The 14,418-nt window shown below is 40.6% G+C and overlaps 1 protein-coding gene across 2 annotated transcripts; it reads right to left on the bottom strand.

Annotated features, from left to right (window-relative positions):
• Window positions 1–333: 333 nt before the first annotated feature.
• fbxo2 (F-box protein 2) lies at window positions 334–13,489 on the bottom strand. Of its 2 annotated transcripts, XM_042505405.1 has the most exons (7): window positions 13,165–13,489; window positions 6,908–7,029; window positions 5,318–5,383; window positions 3,034–3,160; window positions 2,535–2,627; window positions 2,319–2,457; window positions 334–915 (listed from the first exon to the last, which is right to left on the bottom strand). In XM_042505405.1, the coding sequence occupies exons 3-7, from the start codon at window positions 5,352–5,354 to the stop codon at window positions 781–783; spliced, it is 531 nt and encodes a 176-aa protein (XP_042361339.1). In that variant the 5' UTR covers window positions 5,355–5,383; window positions 6,908–7,029; window positions 13,165–13,489; the 3' UTR covers window positions 334–780. The 2 variants fall into 2 exon arrangements, with proteins under 2 accessions (XP_042361339.1, XP_042361346.1); XM_042505412.1 differs by lacking the exon at window positions 6,908–7,029.
• Between the last annotated feature and the right edge of the window lie 929 nt (window positions 13,490–14,418).

The raw sequence follows: 14,418 nt of genomic DNA, 5'->3' as shown, positions 1-14,418 counted from the left end.
AACCTGAGAAAAAAACCAGAGAAAAGTGCATAAAAAATAAAGTTTTTAAGTATACAATTATGATAATTATAATTATAGCTTTCTGGACATTTTTCCTTAGCTTTTCTTATACATTTTAAATCTATGAATTTCTTGCAATTTGCAGAGCATTTCTTGCAAAGATGCCCATTGTCATTTTCCAGTGTTTTTGACAGAAATTAAACCATTTTGCTGAGGTTTCGGCACTTTACATATATATGAAAGGTGTTTAAATGCAGCACAAAATAAAAGGGATGTCCATCCAGGTCTCAAAGGGTTAAATGAAAGTTCAGCTTCATAAAACAGGCGGTGATGTTGTTGACAGTGTAAATAATCATTTTTATTCCAATTTAAATTTAAACCACTTGATTGCTTACAGCACCTCCAGCCACCAAACACAGACCGGGGATAGTCACAGTGCAGAGGTAGTGCTTAACAGATCATATTAATGACTGTGTTGCAAGCAGTAATTTTAATACTTTAGTTTAGTTAGTAAAGCCACCATGCTACCGTGAGCGCTTTTTGCAGAGTTGTCAGTACAGTCTTCATAGCAGCAGTATGTTCTCACAGCATGAACAGCAATATGCATGATATACAGAGGTGTGAGCTACGTGCACAAGGCAAAGCTGGTCCTCTTTAAACCTGGAAACCTAAACTCCATCCTGGAGTCCTTATGTTACTCTAGCTCTCTGTTCCTCCTTTACCTCTCAGTGTTGCTAACTACTTAGTTTCCTTCTCCTTTAGCTCCTCTTTTCCTCTCGTTCAGACCTCGACAGTAACAGAGCTCCCGGTGACTCGCACTCCAAACCAACCGTCCCAGAACTTGGTGTCCTGTCCTCCGTGTTCAAAGGTGATAAAGCGCAATCCAGGGCCGTAGTCAGAAAATGTATGGCTGATCTGGAGTTCAAACAGAGAGTGAAAGACACTGTTAATTCAACGAAGGTCCAAAAACAAGTTTGTAGACAGCGCCTTGTAGCAGCTGAAGTACTTACAATGGGAGCAAAAAAGGAAGGGGATTTTCAAATCAGGAGCAGGGACCTGGATCTGAGCACACTTGACCCCCAAAGTTTAGTTCATTTGATTATTGTGAACATTGTACATCATACCCACACACAGTACACCAATCCATACTTTGGTCCACTTGAAAAGTCGGTCTTGAGTACAGCTCATGAGTACTGTGGTGTGGTATGTATCAGCTGTGAACACCAACTCGTCTAAAACATGAAAGCGGATGGCTAGTTAACGCGACTACAGGGAGTTTGAACTGGTCATGACACAGTCTCAATTTCATTCTGCTGCCTCTATATCAGACAGCAGTGCAGATCGCCACAGACAGACGGAGATCCGGTTTCACCACCACCTTCAAACAGCAGTCAGAGTCCTGGCGAGAGGCATACGGCTCCCCTAACCCTAATATCTAAGCTTAGCATTGTAGTCATTTTATTCAAAACCACAATGTGTCCCTCACGTTAAAGAGATAGTTCACCCAAAAATGAAAATTAAGTCATTATCTACTAACTCTCACACTGACGCAAAATCGGGTTTTATAGTTCACAAAGCACTGCCAGAGTGACACTCACCTCCCAAACAACTCAGGCAAATAGTAACCAATGCAAACGTTAAAAAAGTACATAATAAAAACCACAAAATGTCTACATACTGCTAGTCCCAAGTAATCCAAGTGTCCTGAAGCTCCAAAGTACCAAGTTGTTTTAAAAAAAAAAGTCACTGGCGCCATGTTTTAAGCTTTGTTGTAGCCGGGGTCCGACTGGGAACAACATTCAGCCCTGGCACAGGCACAGACAAATGATGTGCTGCTGATAAGAGGAGCACTGACAAACAGCACGGTCTGTTATTTAATTTGAAAGATTCCTATATGTGGAACCCTGTCTATCAGGGTGTCTTTACATGGGTCTAAAAGCCGGAAAAAAAACTCTTACAATGGTGAGTGACAGAGAACCACGGCTGATTGTGGGGAATGAAAATGTATAGAATGAGCGTTACCATTTATTGTGCATTTTCTTTTCCTTTAATGAACTTAGCCTTTTGTAACTAAAGTTAGACTCTCTTATTCCATTTGAACATTTAAAAAGTTATGCGCTTGCTTGTAATGGCTTTTTCTAAAGTGTAAATATGTATATTGTGCATCTGTTTGAACTATATGCTATTTTTGTACACTGGTCTCTCTTGAAGGAGATTCCGATCTCAATGAGATTCCCTGTTTAAATGAAGGACTAAATAATGCAGAATGACTCTGTTGTTCATGCATGTACCACCCCCCCACCTCCCTCTCTGCGTACCTGCTTCCACGAGCAGTCGTCACAGTCTGGATCCAGAGTCACTTGCTCAGGTTTGAACTCCTGGATGACCTCTTGATTCTCATCCAGCAGACACACGGTCATTTGGTAGGTGCAGCCACAATCTGACCTTCCGCAGTACCTGCAGGATGAACCGCCTATTAAACACAGCCACTTACACACTGTGCAGACATGCGTGTCAGCCCTTCCTGGTCTTACCAGTCCTCCACTGTGACGGCAGGCTGAGCGTCCAACTGCTCACTGGTGAAATCCTCTGCTAACAAGTCGATCACCTGTCTCTTCAGACACAGCCTGGGACGCACAGTGTTTCAGAGAGCAGGAGGACGAAAACAGTCAACCCACTTTGACGTGATAAGAAAATGTATTATGTGTTAAATAGATGAGAAATAGTTGAACATTTTGAGATAAGCCACATTCAAATATCAGAGAATACATACAGTATATATTTACCTGATTGTTCTAAGTTGTATGAAAATGGGTTGAAAGGACAATATTTGCGATTATAATAATAATAAAAACAAATATATGGATGTAATTTGAGTTTTAGTACTTGTAACATCAGATTTCATTCAGAGTGATAAAAATGTTTTTTTTTGTATTTGACAGATATTCTCTCAGTAAACCGTTGCTGTGGTGAGTTGACATTTTTAAGTGATTAAATATAGTCACATGACAACACACAGTAATAAACACTCACTCAAAGGAGGTTGCAAAGTATTTGGTCACTCCTTCGTTGCAGAAGTTATAGCCACAGTCTCCCGGCATGTCCTCCACCTTCCACTGACTGCCACCGTTCTCCGTCAGCTCCCAGAATTCCAGCTCCTCTGGGATGAAATAGTACAGTCTGAGGCTGCAGATTGCAGTAATGTGTATTTTCTATGGTGTACACGGCCAAGTTTTGAGTGAGTTAAGTTCAATTCTAGGAGCAGGTTTAGTTAAGACTGACCAGGAACAAAAACAAAAACAAAAAAAAACTAACCGTGTCCCATTTTTCTCCAAATGTAAAAGTTAGACTTGGGGCGTGAGGGTCAAAGGTGACTATGACGAAATATAAGGGCCATTTACAACCGCATCTCAAGTGGCAGCTAATGACGATCATAAGATACAGTTGTTAAAAAAATAAAAATAAAAAATCAGTAGTAGAAATAGAGAGTTTTTTAAGGAACAACTTGACATTTTGGGAAATATGTCTCACTTTACTGTCAAGAGTTGTATAAGAAGATAGATATTGCTCACATCTGTCTGTTAAACACTGGCTTGTGTGAATACTTCACTTACTTTAACCCAGGGAAAGTTATGCAAAAAGACAGGAGGCTGGGAACCAATTAATTGAAGAAAATCAGACAGATATTGTTACATTTGGACTGAGTCAGGTTTGCGTTCAGCCCTGACAAAATATTATAAAATATATATTTGTACAGACACAGAGATGCCTTAAAACACCCTGTCACACAGGCGCATTGCCCTTCAATACAACAGAGTTGAATTTAGTTCAGTTCAAAGGAACTTTATTGGCATGGAAAAACATATGTCTACATTGCCAAAGCAAGTGTGTAATTAAAACAAAAGTATTATGCACATTAAATAAAGATCTCCAGAATTTGGTATGCATTCATGACACTGCTGATTGTTTGGGTACACCTCTGACACACCCACCAAATGAGAGAAAACATAGCTCAAAGACTGTTGCAAAGGCTCTGAGCTATGTTTCAACAAAATATGTCAATCGACCTGGAAGCCATAGCATAATGGTGCACCAGGATAACAGTCTGTCGTGAGCTAACTGCCTCCTGGCCGGAGCCTTGTATTTACCATACATGTGGTGTCAATCTTCTGTTCTGTGTCTTGGCAAGAAATGAGTAAACATAGTTACCAAAGTGTTGATCTGTTCCCTAAGTATGAGCCCAGTTTTAGCTCTGTGTGGTTTATACAGTAAAGTACAATCAATCAAACCAGTAAACAGTGAGTGATATTCAAATCATGGCTGGGCTATTTCCAGTCTGACAGTCTTGGATGCAGCCTGTTTGTGTGCCGACTCACGTGCTAGGATTAGCAAATGAATGGTAGGCCACGTATAAATATATTTATTTGCTAAGCGAATAAAAATAGTCGGCCTTTTGGCACAGACACCGCAGTTCTACAGCAAGTGACCCTCAGATCTTTTTAATCGGATTCAGGCTGTGTTCAGAATATACTTACATACTAAGCGTGACATAAAGGTAAGTATGTGGTGCATTCCAATTGCATAGTATGTGGATTTTGTGTATACAAATACAAAAAGTGCCCAGATGTACACTAGATTAGGAAGAATTTCTAAGTATGAGACAAGAGCTTTCTGGATAATCAAATGAACTGAACCGCCTCAGACTGTTCAATGGTAGACTGCGAATTAAGTAATTAACTGATAAAATAATTAATAAATAAGACGCATCTTAAAGCCAATGAGGTACCTAGGTTTTTGTTTCTTTGTACTGCCCAGTTAGCACAAGCTAACAGAGCAGAAAAGGCTAACATCATAAACAGAAAATCTTAAACAGTCCCAAGACACTCACACTGACATGAAATGGCTCAGCTCTGTCATTAAACCTGATAATAACCTTTAAGGTAACGTCGATTGTGTGGTGCTAACAGTTAGCCCTGTCACTGTGTGTGCGACCAGGAAGACTCTCAAAGCTGTGGAGATCACACTTCAACAGCAGAAGCTACATCCCAAAATCGAGCACAGTTTGAAATCAAAAGCCAAAAGTACAGCTATACTACAAGCCATTCCATTCACATTATGGGTATTGACTTGAGTACTCCTTCGGTGTCAGTATCACTTTGAGAGTTATGGTAGTGGCACTGGCATTACATTGTATTTTTTTAAACGATACCCAGGCCTAGACTCCCATTCAATGACACAGCCCCACCTGGAGTGTTAAACCCCAGAAAAGATCCAGTTACATAGCTGCAAATTCTCAAAGAGGAAAATGACCTCTTACCTTCCCCATTGGGATTCTTCAGCAGGTTTCTGGCCATGATTACAGCTTAAAGAGAGAAGGCAGGGCCTGCACAGGAGGGAAAGGAGACAGCAACTTAGATCAATACTTGTTTCGGTTGCAGTTTCAGTTTGTTCCAGACTGCCTCCTGATTCTTGAGGCTGCTATATCCGCATATTAAAGTTAAAATATTTATATTAAATATAAGTTTGTCACATCACAGAAGGATGTTATTAAACACCTGACCACAATTGAATAACCAAACAAATCGCTAAGTATGTAGAAGAAGATCTCAAAATCATGAAAAAATGCACAGTATTCTCTGATCTGAAACGCTGGGGGCGTGTCCCCTGGAAGAGCAGAGGCCACGCCCAATCACGGGACTATGCTAATGATGCTTCTTGTTTTTATTCTGCTATATTGTCAGGGGCAGGGTTATGATGAGATGAGATATAGCTCCAGTGCATCATCGAGCTATGGTTTTAGGCCGCCCAAAAAATCTTAAAACAGGAAAATGGTGAAAAAACAGTCAACAGTCTAACTCCACAATTCAGTACTATATAGTAAAGGGTCTTTGTAACATCTTTTCAACAATCAGTTTCCAAAATTTAGAATGTATTTTGAAACAAACGTCTGAATTGACTTTACCCAGACTCTTTACTCTCAAACTGGCGCACAACATGCAAGGACGGTTGCAAAACAAAAGCAATCAACTGCTTTAGACTGACTTAAGAGATCTTGTGTTTATTTAAAATAAATTACTGTAGACACAGTGTTGGATCCAGTGGGATTAAAAATAACAGCAGTCCGTATGAAGGTGAACTCAGAGTCCCAAACACGGTCAGGCCATCCATAGATTCCAAACCCAAACACTAATACCCAGTCTGCTGACTCACAGCACAACCGATGGAGCAAAAGCCATTCTCTTTACATGCTGAATAGGAGGTATCACAGAGGATCAACCTGTCATCAAACACACACCAGTCAGCAGGAACAATCTGGGACAGCGAGATGCTGTGGTTCAAGGGTCTATTTTGGGACTGTTTTATTGATGTCCCGAGTGACACAAAAATATGATCTATTTGGAATAATTCTACTGTGGAAGAGACTGTAATAATGTTTATATTATAAACTTTTTCTAACCACTATTACATCACAAATAGGGGTACATTCCACATCAGAAACCCCAAAATGTTACTTTTCATCAATTTTGTGTCTGTGCATTTCATGTTAGTGTTATTCAGAGCTTTTGGGCATTCAAATAAGTTACAACAGAAACAACAATAACTATTTCACAAAGTAGCTGGTTTTGGGGTTTTTTTGCGAGAGATGTGTCTGTGGAGGTTTTTCTCCGAGGCACAGAGGACATATAACGTTCTGGTCAAGCCAATTTGCATGCATGAAACACCGCTTGGTTGCACATTTGTCCTACATTTTCATGGCTCACTGAGGAAACACAAACAGCTGAGTCATCTGCCCCCGCAGACTTAAAGTCACAGGAATACAAGATGCAGTGCGTGCACTAATGTCATGCTCTACTGTAAATGAGGCACTAGGATCTGTTTGACACAAGACAGCAAACATGGTACTCACAGCCCGGTGGAAGGCAAGTGCAGGGGTCTGTTTCGTCTGTCTCTCTCTCAGACTCAGAATTAGTTGAGCTCCTCTGCAGGGTATAGCGCCCTCGTGACGGTGTGGCTTTTATAGCAATGGAGCTGCACGCATACACATGCAGTGAAAGAGAAGGGGAGGGAGGGAGAGGAGGAGGAGAGACACAAAACACCCGATCTGTAGGTTGGGGGAAGCATCCATATAGCAGAACTCAGCAGAACCACACATGCACACACAGCACAAATGTCAGTGCAAACACATCAACACCAATAGCTGAAGGAAGCATTTAGTGCTCTTATTTAAAGGTGCAGTTTAAGTTAACAAAAGGAACAGAAGAAACATGTCAAATGCACACAGAGAAGCATGAACATACAGGGTGTCAGGAGATAAGTTAGGAGCCGGCCTAAACTGAAAAAACTATTGCATGAATCAATATCCAAACGGCACTTCAGTCCAACCTTTCCAGGTCATGCGAAATAACCAGGGTTACACTGGCAGTGTTACCAGGCTTTTGGCAAGTGCTGCTTAGTTGGCAGAAGTCCACACATCAATTACATAATGATGTCTGAAAAACTGGCATGATGCTCAGTTTGTTTCCAGCATCTGTAATATATATTATATAAAGACCTGTGTCCATCAAACAGGAGCCATACATGTGTCAATATGAGAGGGAAGCTGTGTCTTGTTATGCATGTTATGCATGTGGCACATCAACAGTGGCTTCATTCATTATTTTAATCTCCCCACACAGACATAAGATCAGTCATATGCTATTACTTTCAATACTTTTAATACTTTCAGTGCTTTCCCACAGATCAAAAAGATAGATGAAGATGTTCCACACAGATTCTGAGTTTATTCAGTCAAATCTTTTGGAGTAAAGCGGCGGTCCTCTGAATGACCCCCACCAGAGCTCTTAAAACAAATGTTTATGAAAAAGAGCAATCTTTTGGATCAACCAACGAAGTACATTGAGTTAGGGGAAATAGCTTTTCCTCGATAATCAAAGTATTTTTATTCACCACTTAATAATTGGTAGCAAAATTAGGTTGTTCTAACTAGCTTTTCTTTGGGGTTTAAAAAGAATTACAAATGTTATGCACTTCATGACCATAATTATGAAGTGGAGTTATTAAGTTGAAAACACTTTAAAAAATTAAGTTGCTCAAATGAGATTTTCTTTAGTAGTTTGTAGCTTTTTTTTTTTTTTAAACATTCATTCAAAAAAATACAAACACAACCATTTTTTTCATTATAGACTGCAGTTGTGTCAATTTAACTAAACGACAAGAGGGCCAAATAACACTATGTCTGTTGTTATCTATGCGTAGAAATACAACATATTCCATCAACTATAGCTGATGTAAAGTTACTATCATGCACAAGTCTACTATTACTATAAGTCCACTATTTGTTATATCATAACTAAGAATAGGCCCAAATTCATCAGTTTTTCATCAATCAATTTTTATTTATTAAATTCTGATTTAATAGGTTTTAACATTACATCTGCAATTAAGAAAATTATTCCCCATCCATTTCAATGGCCATGTAAGGTATTGAAGCTATGGGTGGACAACACTAATCACAGGACATTGTGATTTCTATGGAAAGCCATAAAATAACTAGCTTGGCATTGCTGGTTTTGGTCAATACCATGCATTAAAAACCTCACAATCAAGGTTCCCTGATCCATCCATCCATCCATCCGTTTATAGTATGGTGTAAGCATAGGTTCAAAAAGCCAGTCTGCGCTATTCACATAGCTGTCAGTTGTTCGGAGGAGAGAAGAAGAGAGGAGAGAGGTGAGAGAGAGATGACGGGAGTTTTAAAGTGTGGCTTGAGGCTGAGCTTACTGTCCATGCATTGGAGTCACTCAAAGTTAGGAGGAAGCCCAGGAGGGGGCAGCTGTGACGGCCGCAGCTGCTACAGATGTTAGATGGATGTGCAGTGAGACAGGGACACAGGGTGACGGAGATGACGGCAGCGAGCGGACACACGCTGCAGCGACGACCTGTCTGATCAAACTAACTCACGTGAATCACACTGGCCGCCAAAATGTCTGTTAACAGACTCTGATTTCAGTGAAATCGCAGATAAATGTTCATGATACTGAGCAGCTGCTCTGTGCATAACATGCAGGCCGAGCTAACACAAATTAGCAAGCAGCGTGCAGGAAAATGTTTTTGCGTTGCTAGGCAACGGCTGTCACGTCCAGCGGTTGCGGAACAATTTGTGTCGGCGGAGCCAAAAAAAACATTAAATAAACAAACTAATCATAATCTGTTGTCGCTTGTTGATATAAACAAATAAAATACAATTGCAGAATCTTATATGCATATATGTCATGTGACCAAGTATGGAATAGATCATGTGACCATGCGCTGTGACGTCACAGTGTGATGTAACGTTGCCGTGTCATGTGACGTCACAGTGTGACGTCACATTTTTGGAGTTGAACGGCCAATGACATCACATTCTATCCTTTGATGATGTAAGCACCAGGATCTTATGTTAGTAAATCTGACAAGTCAGCTGACACACAATACTTCAGCAACTCTCTGGTACTGCATCAAATACCTTAGGCTTGCAAAGCGACTATCATCAATTCAGAGACGAGGATTTTCTTCACCAGACACATCTTCGAGAAACCTTTCTTCAGCCTTCCGTTGATCTAGTCCAGTCTGCCTTAACTTTAGACAAATACAACTACTACTAAGTAGTTGAAGTCTCAAGTTTGAAGTGTCAGGCTGACCTTGGCTAGACTTTTTTCACACATATTACATCTGTGACTTTGAGCAACTTGGACAACAACATGTCAGACCAGGATAGCTCAGTTCAGGAGGTGCAGGTGAGAGAACCCTTCACTCCAGCTCTCACCACACAGATCCAGGACCTGCACAATGTCTGCCAGCTGCCCATGGACATTGCTACTCTGCAGCAACAGATTGCCCTCAAGGACCTCGAAAAACAGAAAATCCTGAAGGCTCTTAAGTCAGAGAGGGCCATCAGAAAAGAGGCAGAGGGTGAGAAGAAGAAACTGGCCAGAGAAAAGGATGAGGTGATTCGCTCACTTCAGCAAAGTCTGTCTGAAGCACTGAAAGACCACCACTCTCAGGCGGCCGAGTTTGACACCAGAAAGTTGTTGGAGGAAAAGGATACGTTGATCTGCTCCCTTCAGCACCAACTGTGCAAAGCACAGAGAGAGACCGTGGAAGTCAAGCGCCACTGGAGTGCTGAGTTTAACCGGGTCTCTGAGCTCTGGAGAGAGCAGACCAGGAGTTTGAGGAAGACCTGGGAGAAGGAAGCCAGTGACCTCAAACTTGCCTCAGACAATTTAACGGCCTCCCAAGCAGAGTGGGACAAGATGTGGTTGGCAAAGGTGGAGGAGATGAACTCCAAAACCAAAACTCTGCAAGACAACCACGACAGAGAGGTGCGCCAGGTTTGCCTGGAAAAGGACAATCTGGTAGCACAACTTACCACCGAAAAGAAAGTGCTTGAAGCCAGAATCTTGGAGTGCGAAACCAAGCTCCAAGAAAAAGACCTGAAGCACATCCAGAGCGAGGCAGAGTGGACAGTAACACTCACCGCTCTGGAAGCTCGTATGAACACCGAGCTGGCCGCAAAGGAGGAGAGCTTTGCCAGAGGGGGTTGGCAAAACAAAGTCTGTCAAATGGAGGAAAACATCAAGCTCCTGACAGAACAGAACACCAACCTCCAGGAGCGTCACCTCGTCCTTCAGGAGCTCCAAAAGGACAGCAGCATGAAGGAGAAGGAGTTGGGCCAACAAATGAGCCAGATGGAGGAGAACATCAGACTCCTGACTACGGACAAGACTAACCTTGAGGAGCGCAACCTAAGCCTCCAGGAGCTGCTGAAAACCAGCAGTGAGGAGGGGGAGGAGTTGCGCCAACAAATTCGCCAGATGGAGGAGAACATCGAACTCCTGACTAAGGACAAGACTGACCTTGAGGAGCGCAACCTAAACCTCCAGGAGCTGCTGAAAACCAGCAGTGAGAAGGAGGCGGAGTTGCGCCTGAAAAATGGTCAAATGGATGAGACAATCAAGCTCCTGACGCAGGACAACCACAACCTCCAGGAGCTTGCCCAAAAAACGGACAAGGAGAAGGCAAAGATGAAGAAGGAGGAAAAGAAGGCAATGAAGAAGGAAGAAAAAAGGCTGAAGACGGAGAGGGAGGAGAGAGAGAAGAGAGAAAAGAAACAGAGAAAGGAAGATGAGAAAAGACAAAAGGAGGAATTGAAAACACAGAAGAAAGAAACGGCAGAGAGGAAGGCGAGAGAGAGGAGAGGGGAGTAACATCCTTTCTCCTCTCAAGGGTTATTTCCGGGTGATCCGGTTTCCCTTAAAAAACAACAACACGAGTTATTTCCGGGTGATCCGGTTCACTCAAAAATGTATTTCCACGTAAATAAATGCCCCCCAACCCCCCCCCCACCCCAATGTAAATAAACCCCCCCCCCCCCCCCCCCACCCCAATGTAAATAAACCCCCCCACCCCCCACCCCAATGTAAATAAATAACCCCCCCCCCCCCCCCCCCCCATAATAATAATAATAATAAAAAATAATAGAAATAATAATTTTATCGGACCATTTCTCTTTTTAAATCAGCTGTAATAACGCTCCACCATTACATGTTTTAAAGATTTACTGTCTATGACCTTCCATCGTTGAGGATAATTTTCTGTAATTAAGTCGAGTCCAAAGGGTTAACTGCAGCTGGTGCCTTTCATTTCATCTACAACCCCCCAAAAGTTGTGATGCTGTGTAAAACAACAGAATGCAAGGATTTGAAAATCTTTTTTGACCATTACGCCATTGAATTCAGTACAAAGACAAGATATTTAACATTCAAACTGATAAACTTCATTGTTTTTCATTAACATACACTTATTCTGAATTTGATGCCTCCTGGTTCCCTCCTCTTCAAGTCAATGGGATTTTTGTTTAGATGCCTGAAATAAGGTCTGTGGGTCACGCAAGCTTAAGAGACTTTCACGTTTTGTTCCATGACATAAAATATGTCAGTAAAGAACCCACATGTGACCTTTGAAGCTTTTTTCTGCATCCAGAAAAAGGTGGTTGCTAACAAGCCGTTAAAAGACACAACAGAATGTCATCACATCAAACACGGTTTGACAGCCTTGATTTGGTGGCAACGTTAAGTCATGCAACTGTGGTGTAGTTCATTTATAGCCTACTGTTAGCTTTTCACTTTTTACTGGTGAATGCATTTCGGACACAAACATTATTTAAGCTTTGTTCATCTAGAACAAGTAAGTATCATAAATGTTTGTTTGCCACAAAGCTTATTTCCTGCAATAATCCTGTGAAAAATCCCATTGTCTTTTTGTCAAGGGAATCAGGGCGATGCTAGCTTCTACAGAAAAATCTCATCCCTGGCGCATAATAACGGACATTAGCTACCGTGATGTCACCCATTGGTTTTGCGGTCTGCCATTTTAAAGCCTAAAGTTCAGCAATTCAGTGTTGCTGTCTTGCATTTTTCTAATCAAAAATGACCACAATTGAACGAGAAGGCAGAGCTGCAGAGGAGCAAGTGATGGATCTGAGTCTCAGACTGCAGCAACGCCTCGCAGACAACCTGTCACTCAAACAGCCCTGCACCTCCCAATCTGTCTTAAATTAATGTGAACAGATATATAATATAAATATATATTGCATAAGAAATATCGACAGTCCATGGCCACAGTGAGGCATTATTGCCACATCTCCATTAATTTATTCACTGATTTATTCAGGGCCACAAACTACGGAAGTGTACCAAGTTTCATGACTTTATGAAAAAAAATGAGCATAATTTTCACATATTACCTGGACTTCACTTGAAAGTGAGTCTTTTAACACACATAAAAACAACACGTTATAAGATAACCTTCAGGGCTTTCAGTTAGTAAACTCTTTCTGGCAAAAATGTTTTAATTTAAACCCAAATTATGATCTTTTTCCTAACACTTCAGAGCTATCCAGCTTTAAGCCTCGACAGTCAAACTTTTCCCAACAGCTATAAAACATGGATAAACAAGAAGACACTTTCACAAAAGTATAAAACTCAGCTCTGGATAACTGTCAGAGGTCACAGACAAAAACAGCTGTTTTTGCTAGTTAGCTCGTTTTACACTGCAGATATTAGCCTAGCGGCTAGAGTTTAGCCTAACAATTTACATGTATCATTTGTACTTTTTCTCACTCACCGCTGGTTTAAGTCACTGCATCTCCAAACAGCGCTGTTCAATTTCAGCCTGCGTCCTCGTTTTTTTCAGCCTGATAGTGTTGAAACAGAGAAGCTAATGTTGCTGCTAACAGCTCGCAGAGATAAACAGGTAGTCTCATAAATCCCCTCACATCATTGTTTTCATATCACGTGCTCTGTCTGTTGATAGAGCACATGTTGCGCTCGCCATTAACTCTGCAGCTTTTGTATCAATTATGGCTTCAGTATTCTAAAAATGTCACATTTTGGTATTTGGGTCATATCAGTGCCATCTAAAGAAACTGTATACACTGAGTCATATTAACCCATTGACCACTTTGTCAGTGATGGCATCTGAAAACAGGTTGTGTGTAGTGGTAGTTACACAAATCACCAGCAGAGGGAGGTAATGCAGTAGAGTAATGAAGTATTTTACTTAACTAAATATGGTACTAAATATGGACTGATAAATGCAGCTATGTAACATAAAAAGACATTGCCTCTCATCTCAAAACCTGAGATAACAAAATATGGCATGTTCATTCTAAATTATAATGTCTTTGATGACTGTTGTTGGTGTAAATGATTAATATTTGGCTTTTTTTCTATTTTTAACATCATGATTCCTATAGCTTGTGACAAGTTACTTTTAAGACATTTTAAGAATGTTTTAATGCCACTCAGAATTCAATTTAACACCAGTTTTACAATAACTGAAACTAAAAAGAAATAAACATGAACCGACATCAGTTACTTTGATTGAGGGGCAATTTTGCCCAAATGTTTAATTCAATATAAAAAAAAGTTTTTTTTCCAAGTTAAAAAGTTAGGTGATTTCAGATTTCTAGAATGGAACACAGAAAACAATAAAATTATGTTAACATGGTCATTTACATTTGATTGGATGTTGTTAATGTCTATGAATATTGTTGGTTCTTATATTCTTACACGCTTGATGTTAAATTTGGTTAGAATGGTTAAATATGAAAAAAAAAAAGATATTACCAATTATTCTAAAATTCTAGATGCAACGTCAGACAAACATAGATCATAATATCCTTCTTTCCACATCTGAGCATTTTTAAGACTTTTTAATTTCCAGGACATTTAATACCAATTAAGGCCTTATTTATAGATTCAAGAATTGAATTTAAAGACTTTTTAAGGATCCAAGGGAACCCTGTAACATACGATATCTAATGTCAGCTGTTTTATTTTTGCTTACTCACGACTAGCACATGAAAAACATTTTGGG

Source organism: Plectropomus leopardus, chromosome 2 (assembly GCF_008729295.1).
Source record: "Plectropomus leopardus isolate mb chromosome 2, YSFRI_Pleo_2.0, whole genome shotgun sequence".
Taxonomy (NCBI): domain Eukaryota; kingdom Metazoa; phylum Chordata; class Actinopteri; order Perciformes; family Serranidae; genus Plectropomus; species Plectropomus leopardus.
Note: the sequence above shows the minus strand (reverse complement) of the source record. Positions and strands in the feature narration are given on the sequence as shown.